This window comes from Panicum virgatum, chromosome 5K (assembly GCF_016808335.1).
Source record: "Panicum virgatum strain AP13 chromosome 5K, P.virgatum_v5, whole genome shotgun sequence".
In the NCBI taxonomy this organism is placed as follows: Eukaryota; Viridiplantae; Streptophyta; class Magnoliopsida; order Poales; family Poaceae; genus Panicum; species Panicum virgatum.
Window position 1 is genome coordinate 51295986 of NC_053140.1, and position 24651 is coordinate 51320636.

Here is a 24651-nt window from a genome sequence, read left to right on the forward strand (position 1 = left end):
GATGCCCCTTTAGTTTATGAATTAGCTACTGAAATGCCCATTCGTCTCCTTAAACTTTTGTTTCAATCCCTACAGTATTGTCTACTGTGTGTAATAGTTCCTTTTTTGGGAGGCACGAAGCCAGATTCTCGATCCCTTTTTTGGGAGGCACGAAGCCAGATTCTCGATCCCTTAAGCCAGTCTTAATAGGGGTTTTATAGAGGATTTCATGATATTAAATACTACCACTTTTACTGATATGACAAAAAGATAGAAGGATGAAATTTTATGGGATGTGAGGAGAGTTTCATCATTATGAAACTCGTCTGGCACAGTTCTCAGTCTAGATAACTATACCCATGAAACTCCCACTGAGACTGGGCTTAACTGCGTCGGAGTGTTTATTGGATGTCTCCAAAGAGACGCGTGGGGTGTTTATAGCAAACAAAAAACTACTCGCATTGCCAAAAAAAATAACTTGTAGTCTTTGGGTTGTTTTGTTGGGTTATTGGGGGCCCCATTGTATTTCACAAATGAGCCGAACTCGCATTTGACCGCGAGGCCGGGCTTCAGGCCTAGTTTCTGGCCCATACGTCATGCCTGATGAAGCCCAGTACTAACCATACAGCCCGAGCGCAGGCCGCAGTCCCCGCGCAAAACCGCCGACCTGCCGGCTGCCGCCTTCCCACAATTCCACTGCGTAGCGTAGCGCCCGCCCGCCGCGCCGGCGCCGCATCCATTCCGCCGCACACTTGCCGCTGACGGCGACCACGTCTAGCAAAGCGACGCGGCTCTTCCCGCTTCCCGGGCTCCCGGGCCACGGCCCTGAAGGCTGCAGCCTGCAGGGAAGGCAGCCGCCGCGTGCAAAGCAAATCATGGGGCACGGCCGCACTGGTCACCGCCGCGCCGACTGTGACTCGAACGCGCCCGCCGCCCACGCGCTCAGTCCCGGTGGCCGGCGGTGCAGCGTGATCACGCGCAGGCGGCACGCACCGCCCTAGCGGTTAACCTGCACGCCGGCTCAAAATTCAGGATGCGCCGGCCACGCCATGTTCCGCCGATTCCCAGTGGCTCCACCTTCAGGCTGGCTTCATTCAGACCAGGCCCCATGCTCATGATGACCTGACCTCCACCTTCGAGCTCGCACGATAGGCTGGCCGGTGTGCGGATACTGATCGACGACGACGACGGGTTATCGAGCAATGAGCAGCGCAAGGACCGAAAGAGGGCCTGCAACTGCAACCAACGGCTCGATCAACGACGAAAGATGCATGCTTTTCTTTTTGCTTGCTTTTTGCTGATTTTCTTTGTGTTCTATACTTTTGTTCCGGTAACCTTTTTTCTTTTGCGACCGTATAGTATGTATGCCCGCGGCTGGCGTATTGCGTATACGAGTTCAAAGTCATCTGCGACAGTATGAACGGAACTTGAGGAATTGGCCTTTTCACAGATTCTTTTCCTACAGCTGCCTGAAATTGAATTCACAATTTCCCTGCATTAATGTGCAGGGAAAGAAAACCTATATCTACACGGATTAGTGACTACAGTTTGACACCGATCGAACAAGGTGAAACCAACGATAAGAACGAAGACGACTTGGAGGAGATTGGAGAAGTGGCGCCAAAAGAATTTCTGAACCACCAAGTCACGACCGATCGAGATCGATCGAATTCTCCGGTGTCATGACTCCACGGCCTCGGGGATGCTCTGCAGCGCGGGCTTCCAGTGCCAGTGCTCCTCCCTGTGGTTGTGATGCACCTCCCCGGAGTTCATGATGTCCGCCAGCAGCTGCTCCGTCGACCGACGGCTGCCCAACCCCGGCAGCTGCAAGCCATGGCCATGGCCGCTGCCCCTCTTTTCCATCAGCTCGTGCAGCTGCCTCTTGGTGATCCTGATGGTCACCTCCGAGCCGTGCTCCTCCCGCCTCTCGTGGTGGTCGTGATGGCCGTGGTGGTGGTCGCCCTCCTCCGAGGACGCCTCCTCCTCCCAGCACTCGCCGTCGTCAGCCCACGACTCCGCCGCACGCTGCGACGCCGTGCAGTTCCCCATGAAACTACCTGCTAGCTTGAAGGCTTGATGAACTGCCTGCTGCCTTGCGGGCCTGAGGCCCTGAGCTACTAGTAAGCTACTAAGCTCCTTGCTTCTTCCGATCCCTCCCCTCTTTTAGCAGCCGGCTGCTCTGAGATGAACGGAAAAGTAATGTAACCAAATGGGTTTCGATGTCTATTTATAGCTGGAGCCTGGAGGTGGGCGAGACGGGGTGGAGGTTGCGAGGAGAGGAGTAGAGGACGAGAGGTGGTCAGCGATGACACTGCACATGATGCCGTCCCGTTCCTTCCACTATTCGTCCATGTGAGGTCACCCTGGTGGTGGTCAGCTTCCAGATTCCGACGTGGCGTGGGCCGTGTCCCAGGTCAGAGGATCTCATCCGCTCCCGCGGCCTCCAGCAAAGGCGATCGAGGTAGATGCCTTGCCGAGACGCGTTCCCAAGCATCAGCGTCGAATCGTACGGCGTGGGCGCCCGACTAGCCGGCCGGGCCTCTCCGCGCTGCGCGCCTGCGCCGGGTGACCCACCGACAGCGCCGCACGCGGCATGGGTGGCTGGGCGGTGGGGTAGGGTATGTCGAATTGGTCCCGGGTAGTTGGGCCGGCCTGGTGTGAATGGGCCACCGAAACGAATCTTTCGGTGGCTTCCTTCAAAAAAAAAAAAATCGGTGCCTTCAAGGGCCTACTCGGCACTTGATCGCGCTTTCTTTCGAACACGAAGCAAGGCTCCCTCCGCGGTATTTGCGTGGGGATTGCTGCGGGTTAATCCACAGATTAGGATGATGTCCATGAGGATGAAATGGTTAAGTAACTTGTGCTTACATATTTACCGTGGGCGGTTTAACACTTCGCATATATTTACTTGTGCGAGAAGTACGTTTCAAGCATTGATCGTCGTTTCGTCTGATTCATTTCGAGCAGTTCGACATGTGCAAAAGTTTTAGGCTCCCCACTCTTTTCTGTCTTGTGTACAAACCATTTCTACGACGACTGTATGCACACGGAGGTGGCCATATAATATAATCACTTTTCTTTTGAAGGAAAATAATCACATGTTCACATGCCACTAATTCACCCGTTATGCGCGACGAGGCCAGAAGCAAAGATGGCTTGCCGAAGAGAGCGGCTAGTATATATCATAACATGTCAGAGATGTTCTGGTCAATCTCCTTATTTCATGACAACGTGAGGAGCTCCACAGTTGACTGGGTGGTTTGTATACAATACGATGGGCCCGTTTGGTGCCGCTTGAGCTCCGACTACGCCGGTAGCTTCTGCAGGAGTTGCACCAAACGGGGTGCTCCATCGGTAGCTCCGGCAGCATCAAATTGAGAAAGACAGAGCTCTTTTTGTGGTGCTCCGATGGAGCCAGAAAATGTGGCTCCGCCTACTTTAGCTCCGGTCTCCCGAGGAGCCCTCCCAATTAATCGGACCCTATATGAACCGGGCGCTCCACCGAATCTCATCAATCCGATGGAAATGGAATCTTCGATGGGGCAATGTGGTCCTGGTCTCGTTTATATGAACGTAGCTCATCAACAGGGATTCAAGATTCTTGATTTTGGGCTGGTCCAACATGCCGTGCCCGGCCTGGATATTCCAACTTGAAATATAATACCCCCAGGACAACAACTGTCTCCTCCCTTTCAATCATGGTTGGAAATTGTGTTTGGGAGAGGAGGGGGGGGGGGGGGGGGTCCATGGTGGAGATAGTTTTATATTAAGGAAAGTTCCAGTCTAGATCATTCACAAGTGAATGACTACAGCCTACAAGCAACAACACAACAGGCTGTCATAGCATACTAAGAAACAAACTCTGAAAAAAGACTTAGCTGGTCTAAGCCAATACATAGCAGAACAGAAACTTTATATAGCTATCCTGCATTTAAAATTTCACCCACACCTGGTAAACAAGAGAGGTGGAATGGAACGAGGCAACCAGATTACAGTAACGCCACTCAATGTGGGTGGCAGAGGAGCCGTAGCGGACGGGAACCAGAGATGGGACGGGAACGGTTCCTGGGAGTGTAAAAATGGACGAAGTATATTCGTCTATCAGCACGCCTTCCTTGCATATAATTAGCACACCGCTTCAGCATGTTGCATTTTTTAAATGAAACTCTGTCGAAGTTAAATGTGTCTCCGATGTGACAGAAGTGCCATTGCTTATTTTAGTGATATGCAAAGCTGAAGAAATTATTGGTGCTAGGCGTATAGCCCGCGCATTTGCGCGTTAGTATTGAAAATTCAAAAATTTGTATGTCGTTGTATTCTTATTTAAAGATTATACTATTTTTTTACCATACATCATCCTGTTCATTATCTTAAATTATGTCTTATTATTGATTAAAACAATTCAACTATGATCTACCTACAATAACAATTTGATTTGTTGAGCTTTAATAATATTATGCAGATAATTATTCTTATTTTCATTTTATTTTGATTGATTGTTGTTAGCTTTAGTTTTTATTAATAGTATATATTTGTAACTCATACATAGAGAAATGGTATTTTATATTTAATTTTTCATAATGGCATTAGTGGGTGATTTTTAATTAGGCACAGGGGTATTTTAGGCTAATTTTTATCGTAATGGCAGTGGTGGGTAATTTTTATTTTTCTATTTTTCTCCGATTAACGTGAGGATTTTTAGACTTTGAGAGCAAATGTGGAGGCTGCGTTTGTTGGCCAAATAATAAGATAATAGAAGATTACTAATGTATCCTACGTGCACTAAGAATGACAGATCACAGATGAATACTAATGTGTGTAAAGACGTGTGCTGTGTGCACTAAGAGTGATAGATGGATGCCACAGCCGGTGAGCGCATGAGCGCCATCTCGAACTCGTTGGCATCGGCGGCGCTAATGTAAGCAGGAATGGAGTAGTCCTCCCTGTCCGTGGAATGGACTAGCTAGCTTAACGCGGAGCTTATACCCGCCGCTGCCAACAAACGAGCGCGACGTGCGCGAGGCACTGGCAGCGTGTGTCCGTTTTCGCCGCAGTTTCCTCTTGACAGTGATTTTTGGACGTGCCTGAAGTTCTTGGTGAGCATACGTAGCGCCTGCACTGACCGGCCGTGGAAGTGGATGCACTGTCAGGATCGCTCCACCTAATCCGTAATTGTCGCGGAGAACAAGTCGTGCACTACTTTCGAGTAGTTTAGTCTCCGTCGTCTACCTGCAGTTTTAATTAGTGAGCGCCCAGGAATAGAACAAGTAGAGACAGAGCCGGTAAACATACAGCAATATTCTGAGGTTTGCCTGGCGCTAAAAAAATGGCTCCAGTAACTGCTTCCCATCAGCATTCTCACTTCTCAGTTGGTAATAAACCTGTACAGAAAGAATCGCTAAAACCTGCACCTTCTTCCTATAGCAACTAGTACTGTGCACGTAAGGAACTAATCTGACAGAAAATTCTGATCGAGCACTCTCCCTCGCCGGCCAAGAGCCCAAGAGGCTAAAAAACAAACTCGAGAGCCGTATCATGACTCCTCGGCGGCGGACTCCGGTATGCTGCACAGGGCGGGCCTCCAGTGCCCCCGCATCTCCTCGTGCTGCTGCTGGTAGCACACCCTGCCGGAGGTCATCAGCTCCGCCAGCACCTCCTCCGCCCGCCGCGCCTTGGCCTTGCAGCCCCCACGGCCGCCGGCCTTCTCCAGCAGCTCCTGCAGCTGCCGCTTCGTCACCCTGATCTTCACCTCCACCCGGTCCACCGTCTTCGCCTCGGCGGCGGCGGCGGCGGCCTTCGCCTTATTGCTCCCCGCCGCCAACTCCTCCTCCTCCTCCCACTCGTCGCCGTCCGCCCACACCGCCGCGCGCTGCGGCTTGAGGCAGTTCCCCATGCTGCGCCGCCGATGCGCGTGTGTATGCCGCCGGCCGGCGAGGTGTGTCACGCGCCTCCCCTCGAAAACTACGCAGCTAAGCTCAAGCTTTGAGTAAATGGCTAGTGGTCGTTGCTTGATATTTTTGCCTTGGTCCGTTTGCCTGCCGTCGAGAGGATTCGGCGGATTGGCGACGAGGAGCTTATTTATACGCGTGGTTCAAGGGGTGGGCAGGCAGCGCGACGTGGTAGCTACTAGCTAGGCGACGAGCCGGAGGCGGGGCGGAGACCGGGTCGCGGGCCCGACCTCTGCATTCCAATTTCCATCTGGACACGTGGACGGCCGGCGTCCCGGACAATCGCTAGTGCGGGCGGCGGTGATGGAGGCGCCGGCGCACCGGACGGCCGCGACCGGGCGGGGGACGGTGGTGACGTGGCCACGTGGGTGGGAAACTGGTGCGGGAGACGGAATAATCTTCCAGCCTTTTTGTCCCTCTCTCCATTCCGTTCCACGCGAGGCGCCAGCGGGGAAAACGGCGGGTGTGAACGCGGCTTTTCCGGGGATCTTCCGCTAAGAAGCCACCGGATGGAGAGGGGTCGCTCTCTCGGTCTCCCAGCGCCGATAGATGGTGTGTGACCACGCGACGAGCCGTGCGCGGAGTTGGAACTTGGAAGGCTTCAAGCTGCCGTGTCCGCGGCCATGCATCTATACCGATGCCTAGTTTTAAATTGCAAGGCTGAACACATCGCCTAGAAGATCACGCGAGGGGCGTGGTCTTTATTTTTCATTTTCATTCTCTCCTGGCGATCACGCTCTTTCTCTCCGGCATGTTGCAATGGTCCATACTACCATTTTGCCTTGCGTATCTTGCTTGCAACCCACATCACGCATTCTGGATTTTCAGGAGCAGCTAGCGGATCAGAAGGTGATCATCTGCAATGTCGATGAGAATTTCCCTCGTTTTTGCCACAACAAGTTACTACTTACTAGTACACCACAAGCCCCGCATATAGGCTCATCGAACCAAGGGTTGACGAAGGAGCTCTGGAAATCTGAACTGCTGCGAATAATCACCATATATTGCTGCATAAATAATCATGTATAGAATATGAACATGGTTGATTCAACCTGACGAGGCAAGAACCATCAGTTCAACCCTTGATTAACCTAACCACCGGGATTTTTTAGTCCAAACCAAACAACCGCTCCCCAGTTTAATAACACTAGAACTCCAATTGATGAGCAATATAATTGAGCATGCAAGCCGGATTACAAAATACTCCTCGCCGTGTTGGACTAGTGAAGGACAATCGTGTTGCACATGTTTTTGTTTAGATGGATTTTTAGGGAGCAAGTATATTGCATTTATTCGCGGTCACCGCTCGCACGGGCCACGACCACGAGCGTTCTTATTTATGCAGACACTCGCATCAGCATACCTGCAGTCTGCAGATGCAGTATATATGAAATGCTCCATTTCCTACATAACTCTCCAAGCGTCAGTCGACACTCGTACTAGTTTGTGATGACGAAAATCGTTGCTATCATCAACAGTATCCTTTCATACAAATGAACTGCCTCGAGGGAATTGCTGCCTAATAATAACTAATAAGCTAAATACTCAGCAATCCGCACTATTACGTCACTTTAGCATCAGCGTGGTCCTGTATTGTCCATTTTTGTTCTTTTTTTTCATAATTCATCTGGCAATAAAAAGTCCACCAGAAATTAATTTGACCTAATAATTGCTCTTCATCTGCTAACCACTACCAGCCCCTGAAGCTTCAGGACACCGAAAATACGTCGTGTCAACAGTGGTTGGGATAAGTACTTACGTGGTTGTCGCATTGCTGGAAAATGCCACTTCCAGTGTTCCAGAGCTTTGGAGGGCGCGCGGGGCCCAGAGAGCAACACACACACGCACACCGGCGCGCGGTCCAAACGACAGCAACACTACGGCCACCGCTTTGGGGGGGGGGGGGGGGGGGGGGGGGGTTAATCGGCCGATCGCTACGTCGAGCAACCTTGATTTGGACCTCGTCTTGTCAACGTGTTGGTGCGCACCTACTGCTAATGTGGGTCGCCCATTTAATCCCCACCTTCTTGGTGGCACTAAGCAAAGTTCATGGTAAAATTTTGACCTGCGAGATGCGCGGATCATTTTCGTAGCGAGGGTGGCCCCGGCAGAATGATGAGATGAGCCATTTGGGCATTTTCATTTGGTTCTTCTTTGGGTCACGTCTCTCCAAAAAGACGCTCCCTTTTTCCTAGCTAGTGATTTTTTTAGTGAGATTTCCTAACTAGCACTTGCTCATCTTTTGCCCTGCCTGGCAATTCAGGCTGAAAAGGCACGAGCACAGGTAGCCGAAATCTTTCTGAATTCTGAACACAAAAGATAGCTAAACTTACGCATACTGTTCGCTCAGCAAGGGTAAGAAAAACTCCCAAAATTATGAAATAAACATTCCCTGCTGTAATACTGGCCTTTGAATGAAGTGAAATGCAATCAGTTTTCAGTACATGCATTCATACTTTATGCTTTAGTTTAGGCTCTGCACTCTGCATGTAACACGACCATACAAAGCTTAGGGACCAATCAGCTAGTAGAATTATTTTAGACCGTGATCCAGCTCACCATCGGGGGGTCATTGGTCAGTTCTCTGCTAGTCTGCTTCGCCAAAACATGGGTAGTTGCTCATGAAATTCACACTTCGTTCTCAAGTTTCTCTGTGGGCTCAACGGGAGTCTCATTTACAATCGTCGAGTCTATCACCACTAATCCTAGTACTACTTGGTACTGCACTGCACTGTACATCTTCCGTCGCATATTGCATCCGAACTGAAAGAACGACACGGCAAGCCACCCAATGCAAGAAAGCTGCCTGCGATGTGCGATCTACTAACATAGACTGCAACTACGAGGAAGCAACCGGAGACGAAGAGGAGCGAGAGCCAGGCAAACGCCATGGCAATAGCACCTCGCCATGCTCTAGCACGCGTCATCATGACTCGACGGCCTCCGGGATGCTCTGCAGCGCGGGCTTCCAGTGCGCCGCCTTGCAGTGGTGGTAGACCCGCCCGGCGTTCATGACGTCGGCCAGCAGCTGCGCCGCGGCCCGCCGCCGGCTCCGGAGCCCGTGGAGGCCGCCGGCCCTCTTCTCCATCAGCTCCTGCAGCTGCTTCCGGGTGATCCGGATGGTCACCTCCGCCGCCGCGTGCTCCTCCTGCTTCCTCCCGCTCGTCCCGGCGGCCGCTCCTGCCCCCTCCTCCTCGGCCTCCGTCGACGGCACGTCCCACTCGCCGTCGTCCGCCCACGACGTCACGGCGTGCTGCGTGACCGCGCAGTTGCCCATCGATGCGCGCGCGCGGTTCCCCTTCTCTTCTGCTCGCCGCTGTTGCTGCCGCCGCTGCTCGCGCTCTGGTTCGGAGTGATTAGGTGGTCCTTGTGCGACCGGCTCCGCTGGGAGGCGTGGTTTTATAGTTTCATGGAACGGGGGACTCCGGGACCGGGAGGCAGGCGCGACCCAACGTTCCGCCGCGCGGGACTCCGACGTGGCCGAGCGCTTCCCGCGTGGACGCCGAGCTGGAAAGGGCCGAATGGTCGGGCGCCGTAGGGTCCCCCGGTCTGAACGCGGTGGCGCGGGGGATCTCGGGCGGATGGGGCCCCGCCAGGCCGGGCGGTCGCGGTGGGAACGCGGCTTTTCCCGGGGATTCCCCCAGCGGGGCACGGGCGCGGCTCGGGCCACCACCGCTGTCCGCTGGTGACCCGGCGGGCGGGCCGCGGGCGCTTGGTTTTGGTTTTGCGGCTGGGACAGCGCATGCCCGCGTCCTCGCTGCAGGTCGTTGCACCTGCCGGCCTGTTTCATTGGCGGGCTGGCGGCGGCGGCGGCGGCCGGCGGCCTCGTCGGTGCCGCACGCGCCGCAGACATCGTTGCCGGTGCGCCGCGCCCTCTGCCACTTGCTACTTTTTCCTAGTAACATTGCTAGCAGTTTGTGATCGACGCGACGCGCCGCATTAGCATGTGCGCCCGAGTAGAGCAGACTTTATGATCGGCTAACAGCGAGGCAGCGCCGGTGCATGTTCTGGACACGTTCCCTGGTGACTTCGCCATGAAGGCCGGCCGTCAAGTGTAGAAACTAGCTGTGTGTGGAACTGTGGATGGATGTACAACGCCCTATGCTTTGATTATACTAGTTATTAATCATGATTATACTCCCATGACATGTGAGATCGCAACGGCCGATTTCGCAGTTTCATATTGTATCTAATCTAAGGACGACCGGCTTTTTTGTATCATGTATTGATGCCTCCCAGAAACGGGAAACCGACGGCCGAACTAACCGCAGATCGAGGAGGGATCCGCCTGCGACCTAGTACTACCGTTGTACCTGTACGTGCAGCAGGTACGCAGGGAAGAAACTGTCAGGTTGCCACGCCTCGCGATGATGGCTAGGTTGCCTGCTGTTAGCTCGAGTAGTGAACAGCACGTCAACGCGCGCGCTGCCGAGATTGATCGTTACATTGGTTCCGGCTCTCGATCGGTGAGACGTACACGTCGGCGTTCCTGTTCCGTCTGACGCCATGGCGACGGCGAAGGCGTTTTCAGTGGCGGGCGCCTGGCTGGATAGACAGGATGAGCTGGCGGATCCATCCCATCCAGCCCAGCTTGTCCGAGGGAGCACGCCGGTCCCCGGGCGGCGCGCGGCGTACTGCGTCATCACTCATCAGGAACCAGTTGACCTGGATGGTTGCGGGAAAGCGGAAACTAGGGGCCGGGCGAACGGCACGAGTCGCGTGCTGCGGGCTGCGGCTGCGGCTGCGGCTGCGGCTGGTCCGGATGAGAGGATCCTGCTGGTGGCTGCTGCCACTTGGCGCGCCCGAATATCGAGCTCGCTAGCTGCAGGTGTCACAAGTGACGACGACGGCGACTGGCGAGAGTACGTGATTCAGAACAGTGGCCGGCGAGCAGAGTCTCTGGTCCGGCAAAGTGTCTCTTGGGCGGCATGGCATGCACGAAAAGGTTATTTCTTATTCTGCGCATCTCCGGCGGTGCTGCCGTGCGTGTGGCTGCGAGAAGGAAAGGCGACGTGCCGGGGTTCTCTCCGATCCCACGGTGGACGGCAGCAGGAAACCGTCGCGAAGCCAAGCTCACTGCAACGCCGCCATGGTGCGCGGCGCACTTTGCGCTTCCGTTACGCCTCTTGCACGTCTAGTCTAGCAGCCTGGTGGATTCAGCAACACTACCCCGTAAGACGTGCTTTATGTGGCACAGGAGTGGAAGCTGGAGTACACTGGATGTCAGACAACGGCCTTGATGTCCCAGCACGAAAGTGCCTAGCTCCTTTTTACGGGCTTATGATTTGACCTTGGAATCTACCTGTCTGAATCCCTTATTAATGTATGCTGCCACACAATGATGTTCAGGAATCAGGGTATCTTCAGTTGTAAAGTTTTGGATGTAAAGCAGTACTTTCGTTTGTATTTGATAATTATTGTTCCGTCATGGGTTAATTAGGCTTAAAAAATTCGTCTCGTAAATTATAGACAAACTGTGTAATTAGTTATTTTGTTTAACTACATTTAATACTTTATGCATGCGTTAAAAAATTCGATGTAACGGAGAATCTTGTAAAATTTTGGGTCTTTGAAGGGAACTAAACAAGGCCTTACTACCAGTAGTCCTATAGTAGCCCCAGCAGGAGCCTGAAAACCTGAAGAATGGTCTCTGAAGGAAGGAACCAGCGCACAGACAGCAAAATGAAATTGGATCAGAAAGCAAACTGAACGGAATCGATCGCTGGCAAAGGCAGCGGATGTGAACGGGATCTCAACCTGGCGATCGAGCCTCTTTACGTTCATGCGGTTAGTCTCTTTAGCGTGCCGTGGCCTCGTTAACTCCGTACCGTTCTGGTAAGTAAAACCAGGTGCCTGCAGGCCCCGGACTGGTCGGCACGGCACACAGGCTCTGAATTCTGCGTGCGGCCTAATTCTGTTTCTTTGCCAAGCGCGAGTGTGATGGCGCCTCCGAGTTGACCTCCTTCCTGTTCTTAATTTGTTGCTTTGCTTGTGAACCACACAGCTCTCGCTTCAGCGTTTCTCAGAGCCCGTGAGACCGACACGGTGCGACCTGTCTGGCTGGTCTCGGGAGCCTGCGTCGTGGGCTTTGGTGCTCACGGTCACACAGGCGATCGGTTCCCGTAGCCGGTAGCCCGTACGTAACTCCGTAAGAACTGGCAATGCTGCGGCAGATGCCGGGTTGATGGCTCATCGTTCGGGCATTCAAGGTCATGAAAGTGACACTAATACTTTGCAGAAATCCAGAATGCGGAGGATGCCATACCCATACGTTCCTCCTCCTCTGAAAAATGATGAACTTGGATCGAAAAGAATACGGCACTGAAAAGAGGGGAAAAGAGATTCTGACTGGCGTTATGAGACTCATCTTTCACCGAAAGGCAGACGACCGCAATTGGAAAAGGCACAGGAAGAATAGGAGAAGACAGTAGAGAACAGATTTGTTTGGTCGACTAGGCGTAACAGCCTAAATTGCCTTCTAACCGAGAGCAATGCTTAGCTAACGTGATCACAAATTCACAATTCATAAGCGCAGAAAATTGATTAAAGCTACCACGAATTAGTTGTGAACCACGCAGTGGGATTCGGCGTCATTCCTGGCATCACTCATGCAGCTGCCCGACGTATACTAAATAAAAGCAAGCATCATTTTCGGATTCACAAATGGTCGCTTCGCGGTTCAGCTTTGCAGCTGCAACGGTGACCACACATTCAAAAGGTTTTCGTTTTTGTTTTTATAAAAAGGATGAAACATAGACATCCGAACTGAATAGAGATGGCACCTTTTGTTTTAGGTAGCGAAAGCGTTTGCAGCTGCGCCGTTCTGTGATCCCCGTGAGAAAGACCAGCTGCAGGAACACACGGAAGCATGCTTGTGAAAGCAATATAAATAAGCAAGCGTTAGCTGAACGATTTTGGTGAAGCCCGTGTGGGTAGCTGCTGTCTCGATTTGAACTCTAAAATGTTCCCTTGCATCTGGAGCTCTTCGGCGCATGATTTGGTAGGACTAACTCAGTAAACTGTTTTTTTTTTTTGCTCGCAAAATGAAGCCCTCGCCTTTCTTTCTTTGCTGCTAGTTTTGAAGGAAATGTTTTAAAAAGCTTACCTGAATTTGGTAATAGACTATTGTGTCGAACACAGAACCGACGATGTTACAAATCGACAGGCGCTCAGTTTCCGTATTCCACGCCACGAGCACGCTTTTAGCATTTTATCGCGTCCCTTTACACACGTGTTCTGCTATTCTGTACTCCATCGAGAGTATTTCTGTGACAGAACCGCCAAATTAAAATTCAAATTAAGCTAAATGGCCATTATTTGAACACATCAGGCACATTTGGCTTAACGGTTTAATTTGACAGTCCTTTCGAAACCGACATTCCGATCGAAACAAACACCAGTAGTCCCACGTGAAGGTGAGCGCAGGCAGTACAAACATGACGAGTACATATAAATGCGATTACAATACCGAGTAGGGTGCATCAAGTTTACAAACCTGGTTTGAGTACATAAAATAATATACAAGAGCAACTTCAGTTTAAAACAAAGTCTGATATAGTAAACTTGCCGTCTATAATGCATGAAGCGTACTAACGAATCACACACTCAGCCCACGGGTGTGTGATTTGGAAACTAGCAAGGATTAAGCATCTGGTCCGGCCACCTCCCAACCATCCGCGCCAAGCTGGATGAACTTAGCACAACAAGGGCAGAAGTCTATCTCATCCTGACCTGAAATAGTTTGAGCCACAACCCTGAGTATACTAATACTCCGCAAGGCTTACCCGACCAGTGGATATCACTTAGCCCACATAACTAGACATGCAAGGCTTTTGGCTGTTGGTTACTTTTGCAGAAAAAGCTCTAGAAATGAGTCCTTATTTTCCCTCTTTTAGCTCCAAATTCTATATTCATAAATCATTAACTATTATTTGCACCTGCTAAGCAATCATAACAACATGGAGTAATAATTCCTGGTAGACTCTACTAATCATCACTTAAAATCCATATAGCATCACTACGATGTGGTGCTGTGATCAAGGTGCTCATATCCGAGATGCGACGTATGGCGGATCGATCCGATTTAATCTTGCAAGGTGGACCTAACCAACACGGCACGTATTTGCCCCGTCGGACAATACAACCAACCATTCCCCTCCTCGCCTCGAACTACAGAACCGCCCCACCTACATATAGTCAGTCGGGCTCAACGAGAGACCACCAAAAGTAAACATATGTATCCCAATTCTCCGCGACTACCCGACTCGCCCTAAGCGGTGGTGATAAAGTTCTGTACTTTCGAAACAAGGCAGTACTCGGCTTACCGGTTTCGACTACCTCCTACTCCCGGCATGCGGTTAGTACAATTCAAACTCGATCACAGGGCCAGGCAACGAACGGTCCTTAACCGACACAGGCGGGGCTAACCTTTCCCCGCCCGGTCTCCACTTTCTTTTCCTTATCCAACCTATTCCAATGTTCCATATACTCAAAATAACGAGATATCCTATATCTCGCGAGTGACCCGAAATCACTTGTCTTCTACCGAGTTCTATTAAGCATAGCATTTCTATCATCCTCTACACACTAGTATAACTCGAGGAGACCTAGGGATCATGCAACTAGGGTTTCAAATAATTCCTGAACCTAATGCGCAAGTAATAGAAACATAATATAGGTGTCATAGTTTGAAATAAACGGATGTGCACCCGGGCTTGCCTGCGGGCTGCTACTCAGAGCTAGTGTCCACTGGGCCTTGGGCCGAGTTGTCACGAAACTCCTGCGGGGCTGGCTCCGTCTGCTCCCGCGGCTCCACGATCACCTCGTACACGACTTCCTCGGTCGCGGTTTCTATATGCATGCACATGAGACAATGAGTAAATGCCATGCATATGAGACAATGAGTAAATGCCATCATGAATTTGCCATTAAAAGATAAACATTAACAAAGTAACAATTTACATAAAATGACACATGTATGGTGATAATTAACTTTAACCCTAGTGCTAGAACAATTAGAGGCCAAATTATAAATTAGAGCATGATTTACTATAAAATAAAATATTACTAGCAAAGACAATATTATTTGCCTCTTATAATTTGTATAAAAAAATTTACATGTAAAATAAATATTATTATACCTATACACATATTTAAGTTTGGTTATATATTATATTCATATACTAAACTAGGTCCTATGAGTATGGAAATTTTATGGTGGATCACTCATGCTTAAAGTAAGCTATTACAAAAATTTCACAATTTTTAGATTAACAGATCTAGAGAAACTAATTAAACAAGACTAAACACAATCTAAATTTTTGCAGGGGTAAAAATGTCATTTTGCCACTGTGGATATTTTTACTCCATATATCTTACTCTAACAAATCCAACAAAATTTATTTCATATTTTTTGCATTTTTCCTTGAATTTATATGGAATTTACAATCTACAGCCGAAATAAATCAACAAAACAAATAAATCCCTTAACTCCCCCCTGACCAGTGGGCCCCACTGGTCAGTGGGACAAAAACAGAGAGGGGGGCGGTGCGACCAGGCGTGCGGCTCGCGGCGGCGCTGGGGGCGAGGCCGCGGCGGCAGCGCCGGCCGACGGCGAGCAGGGCGGCGGCGGGGCCCTTGGCTCGCGCGCCCAGGCCCGCGGTGGCGGTGCGGCGCGGGGGGGGGGGTGGCGCAGAGGCGGTGGCGGCGGCGCGCAGTCGCGCCAGCGGCGGCGCTAGGGCAGGGGAGGCGGCGGCGCGCTTGCGCCGGCGGCGGCGGGGCCAAGCGGCGGCGGTGCGGCGCGGGGTAAGCATCAGCGAGCTCGGGCGGCCCTGGTTCCCTGGGGGCGGCGCGAGCGTGACGCCGGCGTGCGGCGGCGGCAAGCAGCTCGGCCGGCGGCGACATGGCGTGGAACGAGCGCGGAAACAATGCGAACGTGAAGGAACGTGGAGAGCACGAGCATCAGTGCCTCACCTAGGGTCGATTTGAGCTATGGGGCGAAGAAAACGGTGACCGGAGGTGGGAGTTCGACGGCGGAGTGGAGCTCGGGCGGCTTTAATGGCTGGCGGCCGGGGAACCTCTGATTCCCGGCGAGATGGAACCTGGGGCTAGGTTTGGTGGGGTTGGGAAGGGTGCTAGAGAGGTGGAGAAGCTTCGGTTGCGAGGGATTTGAATTCCATGGGGAGTGACTCGCGAATTCGGGCCGGCAACGCGAGCTGTGTTCACGTGCCGCTCATGGCGAACCGAAGGAGGAGGAGAGGAGGAAGACGAGTCGCAGATGAGAGTGAGGCAGGTGGCGAGCTCGGGAAGGCGGCGTGGTCGACTTGGCGGCGTCACCGACGGCCGAGCACGCGGCAACGCTCCTCGACGGTCACGCAACGGCTTCGGGAGGCGTCTGCCTTCATTACCGGCACTGTGCAGCACAGGGAGAAGCATGGGGAGGGAGGATGGCGTATGACAGGTGGGGTCCACGTGTAAGATTTGAATTTAGCTAAACTTCATTCAAACTTTGATGAATTCGTATTTCCATTTGAATTCCAAATTTTGGATTGTTACAATTTCTATGGCAGTTTTGGCAGCGCAGATCGCAGTCAACAAAATGCTTCAGGAACGGGAGGCTCTCTGGAACACATCGGCGGCCATCGGGCGCACGCGTGGGGGATCGACTCAGCCGCTCGAGCCAACTTTTTTACATACCATTACCGAATCGGTTGCCTCTGATAAAAAAAAAATCAAATTACTCCTAAATCCAGGTCATGCTAACGCTTTTCAATGCTAAAAACAGGAACCATGATCGCCAACTCCACCAACTTGTTCCAAGATGTCCAGAGAGGCCAACAGGAGCAAAAACAAAGGGTCGCCACTTCCACGGGAACTCAGAAAAAGACATGAGGCGGCAACTCGTTGTCGTTGCCCAGGTCGCGGGCCTGTAGGCAGGTGAGGCGATGTGCATGGATAACCTAACCGCGATCTTGGCCGCGGGCAAATCCGATTTTTTTTTTAAACATTTGGTAGAGCTAGTCTCGGACCCGACACCAATCTTGATCATTGAACACTTCGCAAGCGTGCAAACATCGAGAAAGGAAATCGTGGAGAGAAAAAAAAGGTGATGAGAAACGAGCACCGATTCCACTTTGCTTGTGTGAACGACGTGGCGGCAGTGGAATCTTCGGTTGCCTCCTCGCCCGGTCAGATGCTCCCATTGACCGGTCAGGCGCCTCTGGTTGACTGCCCTCTGGCGCCACTGCCCTGGTTCACACTACGGTTGCTAGTGCACACAATTCGATAAAAAAATCTCGTATGCATGGAATGCTAAATGAAATCTATTTGCAAAATCATTTTAGGGATGTATATAACTTTTCGCGACGAATCTAATGATAATAATTAATCAATGATTGGCTACAGTAATGCTATAGTAGCCATCCTCTAATCACGCGGTCAAAGACCTTAATAGATTCTTTAGGGTTCCTAGCGCAGAATTCTGGAGTTAGTTTTGTAAATTGACTTTATTTAATACCATAATTAATGGTTAAAGTTTCTTAGTACTCACTAGTACAGAAAACCAAACAGGGCCTTGGTCGAGTGGTTGAAACGGTGATTTTTGGTTCTAGTTTGAGGCTCAATATAATGGCGGAGCTAGTAAGGCCCAGGATGGTAAATGGGTTAAAAGGGCCGGACCTGTCTCGCCAGGCACGCTTTCGGCTTTAAATTAGGTCCTTTTTCATAGAGGCGCCTGAATAATTACAATTCACGTCGGACGCTTTCGATCGAGCTGTCGTCCTCGGAGGGCCCAAGCAAAGGCCTATAATGGGCCTGCATGACCTTGTGGAGGCTTGGGCCCTGTCCGGCTGCACTGATTCACTGTTCGGCTTATTCACTGTAGCTACAGTAACACTGTAGCTACAGTACTATCACAGCACGCGCTAGCTCGTGGACCCGAGCCTATACCACGTGTAGTTGCTACAGTACCAGCCGCTACAGTATCAGCCGCTACATTATATATCCTCTCACAAAAAATCGCTGCTACAGTAAACAGCCCCGTCAAAACACCCAGCCGAACAGGCTGTTGATCGTTTGGCCCAAGAAAATTTGTAGCGTCGACGTTTTTCTCTAGTCCCCCAAAAGGAAATACGTAGAAATTTTAAATCAAAGCAGGTACTGCAGTAATCTGATCTTTCGCCCGCGCCGCGCCCGTTTCAATCGATCGGTTTTACTGAACTGTACAGGCAAGGCGCCGGCGCGTGCATCGTCCACGGACGAGGCCATCAATTTCAGGCAAGTCTTTTCTTGCCCTTAGTAGGAGTATTAAAAAGCAGCACGGCACACCTCCGCGCGCGTGCATGAACAGCGCCGGCCGTTAATCAACACAGGTGCTTTGCCTTTTTGGAGTCGCTTCAGCCATGCCCCATGACGGAGGTTGTTGCGTTGATGATTACTGCTGGCCTTTTTGATTGCGCGTTGCGCCAGGCGCATCAGGTGGATGCTGATAAGTTGCTGGACCGTGCATGGTGGACTGGCGGGTAGGAGAATCCGGCGCTCGATGTGCCGTGCTTTTCTCGACTCTTTGGTGCGAGATAATCCAGAGCCTAGCCGTTTTCTCGTACGCGTACAAGTTTTTTGAATTCGAGTAGACTAGCGAGCTCTCACGGGATCGCACCAACTAACTTTCAAAATTAAGATGGCGATGAACCAGGAACATAACGTTAACGGGCCAAACGAGACATTAGGTCGAGATAGCGCCAAATCAAGAATGTATTCAGGGAACAAACAGGCGATGCTAATCTCTTCTCCTGAGCCCCAAAACCCACGCCGCTCCTCTCGATTCACTGATGGAAGCTCGTAGGCTCGTGGCCTGAAAGACTAGTGGAAGCGTGAAGGCCACGGAGGAGACAACGGCGGACACGATCCGCTTTGTGAAGCGTCCTCAGGCTCACGCAGTCACGCTAGTCACAGTACTCGCCCCGCCACGCCACGCCGCCAGCACAGGGGGGCTGGGGGGCAGCGGCGTCGGATACCCCCAGATCTCACGCGCCCCACCACACCCGCGCTGCTGCTACTCCCGACGAGTGCCACTGCGGCACTGCCCCCCCGCGGGAGCACCTCCACCTCGGCCACCCGTCCGCAGGCCGAGCCGGCCGCGTCCGCCCATGGCGCGCCCCGGCGGCCACCGCGCCCGCCGCCCGCCGCCTCCGGCCAGCCCCGAGCCGCGGGTCGCCGCCGACACTCCCCCGCGGCCCGGGTCCGCCTCCCGCCGCCGCGCCCGGCGGGTCCGCGTCCAGAGCCCCTCCCTCGCGGCCGCCCGCCGCGGGGCCGCCCCGGCGACGCCGCCGCCGCAGCCCCCTCCGGAGACCCCGCCGGTCCGGTGGCCCCTGGACGCGGGCGCTCGCTCCGCCTCCCGTCCCGCGGCGGGCGCGGCCCTGTCGGTGCGGGAGATCGCCGCGGCGCTGTGGCGAATGCAGCCGCTGCAGGCGCCGCCGCCGGGTCCCGGGAGGGCGCGACGGAGGGCTGAGGTGAGCATTGCCGCGAGATCTCTGTGAATCCGGTGCTTCAGTGCCGCGATTGTTGTGTCCTAGGGTTGTAGATGGCGATGCTTCGGTAGAGTGGCTGGTGTCGGCTGTGACACTTTTGGCACATAGCTCATCATTTTTTTGGTGTAGTTTTGGAAAAATGTCGGTATCGATTGCTGGGAATTGCCCGCGTCTGCCGTCTGGTACACTCCTGCTTCAATTGCTGAAGCTGCATGCGTTTTGTGCTTTTCTGACCATTTCTGTTGCAGACTCATGTAAGTCTGTTGAAGTATTGCTCTCAAGTACCAATGGTTCGGTTAAACTAGCGTTGAGGTTTTCCAGTGGTGGAGAAACCTTATTGTTATTGTGTGTGCTTTGGTGTTCTGCTCAGCCTTAGAGCAACATGCTAACGTTTGTGCATCCACGATGAACAATTTCAATCTTATAGGGTCAAATTATGTGGAAACGTTACGATTGGCATAAAATTAGGATTTCAAAAGGTTCCACCATCTCTAGGCCCATTGGTTGGAGTGATGAATTTGTTTGTAGATGTCTATATCTAGTTGACACTTTTAGGTCATGAGTTTTCTGTTAGTACAAGGACAATATCGTTATAGTTTGTCTCACGCTCGATCTAGTTAATTCAGATTTTGGTTTGGTCCATTTTGCCTAGCATTGTTGGTTAGGCCATTGATCGACTTTCAGATATATTCATCAGTTCAGCCAAAATAATGAGGTATCAGTTATCACAATCCATGAATTTTTAATTAGTCTAGTCTTATTTGAGTGTAGGGGTGTAACTATTGTGGTCCAGTGGTCCGTAGATAGCCCTTGTCAATTGTTATTCTAATTGCTTGATGATGGTAGTTTCCCATGTGAAGAATAATTTAGTGCCACACTAATTGCTTGATACTTTAGGCAGTAATGCTTCAGCAGATCTGCTTTTTGTTTGTTGTTTTACCCATTTCACATGCTATGTCATAATAAGTAGATCTTGCCAATTTTTTTAAATGTCACTGTTCAGCTAATAATTCCTGCTGTTGGAAACTGCAGGCTTGTCCAAAGCGCCCGCACACGCCTGACCGTTGTCAGCACTACAAAGCAGTTATCCAAGGTAGGACAGGGAATAGGACTGTTAACAATGAGGTACCCTACTTATGTCCTGAAGAAAAATTGCCATTCTAGGATCTTTACCAAACCCTGTTTGATCTGACATGTGTATGTTTTTACTACAAACAGATGGAAGCTCATTCTGCAGCGCGTCAAATAGAACCAGAAATGGCAACAAAGTGGAACCATCGATTCATGAAAGCTTCCCAGGTTGTGGATGATGATTACTTTGAACACAATCTGAGGGATACTGGTGGAGAAATCTATTTACTAAAAGAGGAGCTTATGGTGGCTCAGGACCAGATTCATGAGCTTGAAGCAGAGTGTCGATCTACAAAGAAGCAGCTTGATCACTTGTTGAAGAATCTTGCTGAGGAAAAGGCTTCATGGAAGAGTAGGGAGCACGGTAAGGTTCACCATATCCTAGATGCTGTCAAGGAGGAACTCAATCGGGAGAGGAAACAGAGACAGCGTACAGAAATGATGAATTCCAAACTCCTCAATGATCTGTCTGAGATGAAGCTTGCTGCAAAGCGTTATTTGCAAGATTATGAGAAGGAGAGGAAGGCTCGGGTGCTCATGGAAGAGGTTTGTGATGAATTAGCAAAGGAGATTGCAGAAGACAAAGCTGAGGTTGAGGCTATGAGAAGTGAATCGATGAAGATCAGAGATGAATTGGAGGAAGAGAAGAAGATGCTTCAGATGGCCGAAGTTTGGCGTGAGGAGAGGGTGCAAATGAAGCTTGTTGATGCAAAGCTGACACTTGAGAACAAGTATTCTCAGCTGAACAAACTTCAGGATGAGCTTGAGGATTTGCTTCATTCCAAGCCAGGCAGTAATAATATGGAAAAAGGAACAGTAAGGGAAGCAGAAAGGCTCAGGGAAGCAATCTGCTCTACAAAGATCAATGGTATCAAGGAATTTTCTTACATACCTCCTCCTCCTACAGAGGACATTTTTGCTGTATTTGAAGAACTCAAGCAGAGGGAAGATACTGCAGAGAAAGTGATTGTGCAATGTAATGGAAATAGGTCCAAGAGTTCTGCATCAAAAGCCCATACAATTAGTCCTGAAACTGACATGTACTTGGAGAATCACACAAGCAGACATTGCAATCGGCCTCACACCTGTAATGAGGAGGTGGAAGATGACAGTGGATGGGAAACAGTCAGCCAAGTTGAGGAGAATGGCTATAGCAATTCACCAGGCAGAAGTGAACCGTCTGTAAATGGCTTCTATGCAGAAAACGATGCTTCAGTGAGTGGGACTGATTGGGATGAAAACTGTGACAATGACCAGGCACATAGTGAGATCAGTGAAGTTTGTTCAGCGACAGCAGGGAGGTCTCGGAACAATAGGTCATTCGTTGGACTCTGGAGATCATCAAACAGTGTTGACCAAAAGAAAATGGGACCCAATATACTCAATGGTAGATTATCAAACGCCAGGATGTCAAATGTTGCCGAATCTCCCGATCTAAAGAACGGTGAAGTGTATGACAGTCCGCAAAGTGCAGGGCAATGGAGGCCAGACCTGCCGAACCCGGACATTGTTCGAGCCATAAAAGGATGCATTGAATGGCCCCGAGGAGTGCAGAAGCACAACTTGAAGTCCAAGCTTCTGGAGGCAAGGATTGACGGCAGTAAGGTCCAACTGCGTCAAGCATTGAAGCAGAAGATATAGCATGGTCAGTCACATTCTAGATGGAAACAGGATATCATGATGCCTCTGCTCGTGGGGTGGCTTCAGCTGGAACAGGCAGCGCCTCGCGAGAGGAATTGTTGCAGGATAATGTTAATTTTATAGTTTGCTGTCTATTTCCTCCTTCGTTCGTTGCCCTGTGCCGCCATGCGTTCAGTCACCTCTGCAAAAATGGAGAAACTGCCGCTAACGAATTACTACCACTGTACTTGTAAAACTCCTTGGTTGCTGACCAAATCATGTCAGTTTTCTGCGAAAAATCAGGTTCACTCTGCCATTGCAATTTCCCTTGCACGACTCTGGCAAACCGCTCCGAGGACCAAACAGGCCAAGGTATGCTCGACGATCTTATCTTACTAGAAAAAAGGTCTGCTCGACGAGTGTTCATGGAAAGTGGGAACTGCAAGGTGTCCAGCCCAAGAAGAATTCTCAGGGCATTTCTGCTGCGAAATGGCTGCTTCCGAGCCGTGCATCTGAAAAGTTAGAAAGCAGACTACAAAGTCGTGCGCATTAGCACCGACGAGGAATATGATGGCGCACACAAAAGGGAGAAGACAGAAGAATATGAAGCAAAAAAAAAAAAGCAGAAAGCGATGGCAGTGTTCAGCCTAACTTAACCATCGCCACGAAAATGTGTTGTCTGAGCTCAACCTAAACATTCTCGCCAGAACCGAACAGCCGAACAGGTGTACTGTTTTCTCTCTCTCTCTCTCTCTCTCTCTCTAGGGGCGGGCGGTCGTGGAAAGTAGGACTGGGAGCCTTGTCTAGATCGCTAATTTTTTTGGAGTTTTGATACTATAACACTTTCGTTATTATTTGGCAATTAATATCTAATTATGGACTAATTAGACTTAAAAAATTCATCTCGTGCTAATTAGTTGGACTGTGTAATTATTTATTTTTTAAATATATATTATGCTCCATGTATATGTCCAAAAATTCGACGTGACGAGTACCGTAGAAATTTTTTTAGAACTAAACAGGGCCGAACCCGAAATATGAAAAGTGAGCGAGTGTCATGTCAGGAATACGAGGTCAAGCGCATTAAATCAGTTTAAGTGAGAATTTCATGAACACAATTATCTAAATTGAGAACTAGGTAACTGTGTCAGATGAGTTTTATAGTGATGAAACTCTCCTTACATCCTATGAAAGTCTATCCTCCTCTCTTCTTGCTATATCAGCAAAATTGATGATATTTAATATCATGAAATCCTCATGAAATCCCCATTGAAACTGGCCTTAGTACCGACTATTACTAATTGAACACTCCTTAAGATCCAAGCCCCATCTTAAATCACAAAAAACCTAAAAATATCCAATCATCAATCCAACGACTCTAATCATAATAGTTATTGAATATATTATCTTTTCTAATAAATTACTCACCTCTGCTATTATGAAAATAGAACAAAGTAAATCCCTAAACATTTATCTAAATTAGCCACCTCTGCTATTATAAAATAATAAAGTAACCCCATAATTTGCATATAAATTATTCAAATATGTCATTAGTAAAAGTTAAAGTAACACCTAAATTTGAATCTTATAACAAAATATTAAAGTGCACCAATATAAAATTTTAAATTATTATTTCTATTAGTAATAATGTATTATTTATATTATTATTTATATAAAAATACTACCCGTGATATGTGTCACCATATATTCATGTGTGATGGAAGAGATAAGAATACAATTCACAAACAAATGGTTGAATTTATATATCAAATACACATGTAGGTGTGATGCAAAATGAAATCTATTGCGACTATATAATAATAAATATATTTTAGAATATATGTCAGAATATTTAATATATAAAAGAGGACGCCAAATAGATAATGTCTCACAAAAGGAATACGAATACGGTGCGCGTACACCGCTTCCTGACAAGAAAAAAACAAACTCTAGATGGAACACAAAGCGATAGCAGAGTTCACACCAATTTAACAATCATCTAACAATCATTCACAACAGACTTTTCAAAAAAAAAAACAATCATCACAACATCTGTTAAAAATCCTAGGAGCTCCGAAAAAAAAATCCCATTGTGGCCAAGCAGTTAGCCAAGCCGCACACGCCTACCTCGACACCACCTGTCGAGAGCCAATACCTCTAAGGAGCCACCGAGTCACGGTCATGGCACCGGGAGCCTTTACGAAAGGTCCGGTACGGCGCGTCGCATCGCATCGCATCGCATCGCATCAGTTCGCTCGTCTCACCACCGCGCAGCGCGCACCGAGCCTAGCCCGAGCGCGCACCACACACCTGTCTCCGCCCGCGGGTGAAAAAGGAGGACGGAAAACGAAAAGCAGGGGCGCGCCAAGAGAAAACAGCCGCCGACGGCACGAGAGTTCACCCGACGTTCAGACGTTCTGGGCAAGCAAGCAAGCAGCTCAGCGTGC

The 24651-nt window shown here is 50.1% G+C and overlaps 4 protein-coding genes across 4 annotated transcripts; 1 reads left to right on the forward strand and 3 right to left on the reverse strand.

Moving 5' to 3' along the window:
- Nucleotides 1-1396: 1396 nt before the first annotated feature.
- Nucleotides 1397-2200, reverse strand: LOC120708331. Its single transcript, XM_039993540.1, has one exon. It carries the CDS (start codon nt 2026-2028, stop codon nt 1660-1662), a length of 369 nt encoding a protein of 122 aa, XP_039849474.1. The 5' UTR covers nt 2029-2200; the 3' UTR covers nt 1397-1659.
- A 3086-nt stretch (nt 2201-5286) lies between these two features.
- Nucleotides 5287-6046, reverse strand: LOC120708332. The gene has a single exon (XM_039993541.1). The coding sequence runs from the start codon at nt 5870-5872 to the stop codon at nt 5513-5515; it is 360 nt and encodes a 119-aa protein (XP_039849475.1). The 5' UTR covers nt 5873-6046; the 3' UTR covers nt 5287-5512.
- Nucleotides 6047-8523: 2477 nt separating this feature from the next.
- Nucleotides 8524-9291, reverse strand: LOC120708333. The gene has a single exon (XM_039993542.1). The coding sequence runs from the start codon at nt 9202-9204 to the stop codon at nt 8854-8856; it is 351 nt and encodes a 116-aa protein (XP_039849476.1). The 5' UTR covers nt 9205-9291; the 3' UTR covers nt 8524-8853.
- Nucleotides 9292-18941: 9650 nt separating this feature from the next.
- Nucleotides 18942-22826, forward strand: LOC120708334. Its single transcript, XM_039993543.1, has 3 exons — nt 18942-19435; nt 20486-20578; nt 20672-22826. Exons 1-3 carry the CDS (start codon nt 19073-19075, stop codon nt 22223-22225), a joined length of 2010 nt encoding a protein of 669 aa, XP_039849477.1. The 5' UTR covers nt 18942-19072; the 3' UTR covers nt 22226-22826.
- The last annotated feature ends 1825 nt before the right edge of the window (nt 22827-24651 follow it).

Excerpts from the sequence above, each read along its gene's own strand:
- LOC120708331 (XM_039993540.1), bottom strand. The coding sequence starts at position 2,028 with ATGGGGAACTGCACGGCGTCGCAGCGTGCGGCGGAGTCGTGGGCTGAC.
- LOC120708332 (XM_039993541.1), bottom strand. The coding sequence starts at position 5,872 with ATGGGGAACTGCCTCAAGCCGCAGCGCGCGGCGGTGTGGGCGGACGGC.
- LOC120708333 (XM_039993542.1), bottom strand. The coding sequence starts at position 9,204 with ATGGGCAACTGCGCGGTCACGCAGCACGCCGTGACGTCGTGGGCGGAC.
- LOC120708334 (XM_039993543.1), top strand. The coding sequence starts at position 19,073 with ATGGCGCGCCCCGGCGGCCACCGCGCCCGCCGCCCGCCGCCTCCGGCC. Across the intron at positions 19,436-20,485 it reads GGGCGCGACGGAGGGCTGAG|GCTTGTCCAAAGCGCCCGCA; the intron begins GTGAGCATTGCC and ends TGGAAACTGCAG. Across the intron at positions 20,579-20,671 it reads ATAGGACTGTTAACAATGAG|ATGGAAGCTCATTCTGCAGC; the intron begins GTACCCTACTTA and ends TACTACAAACAG.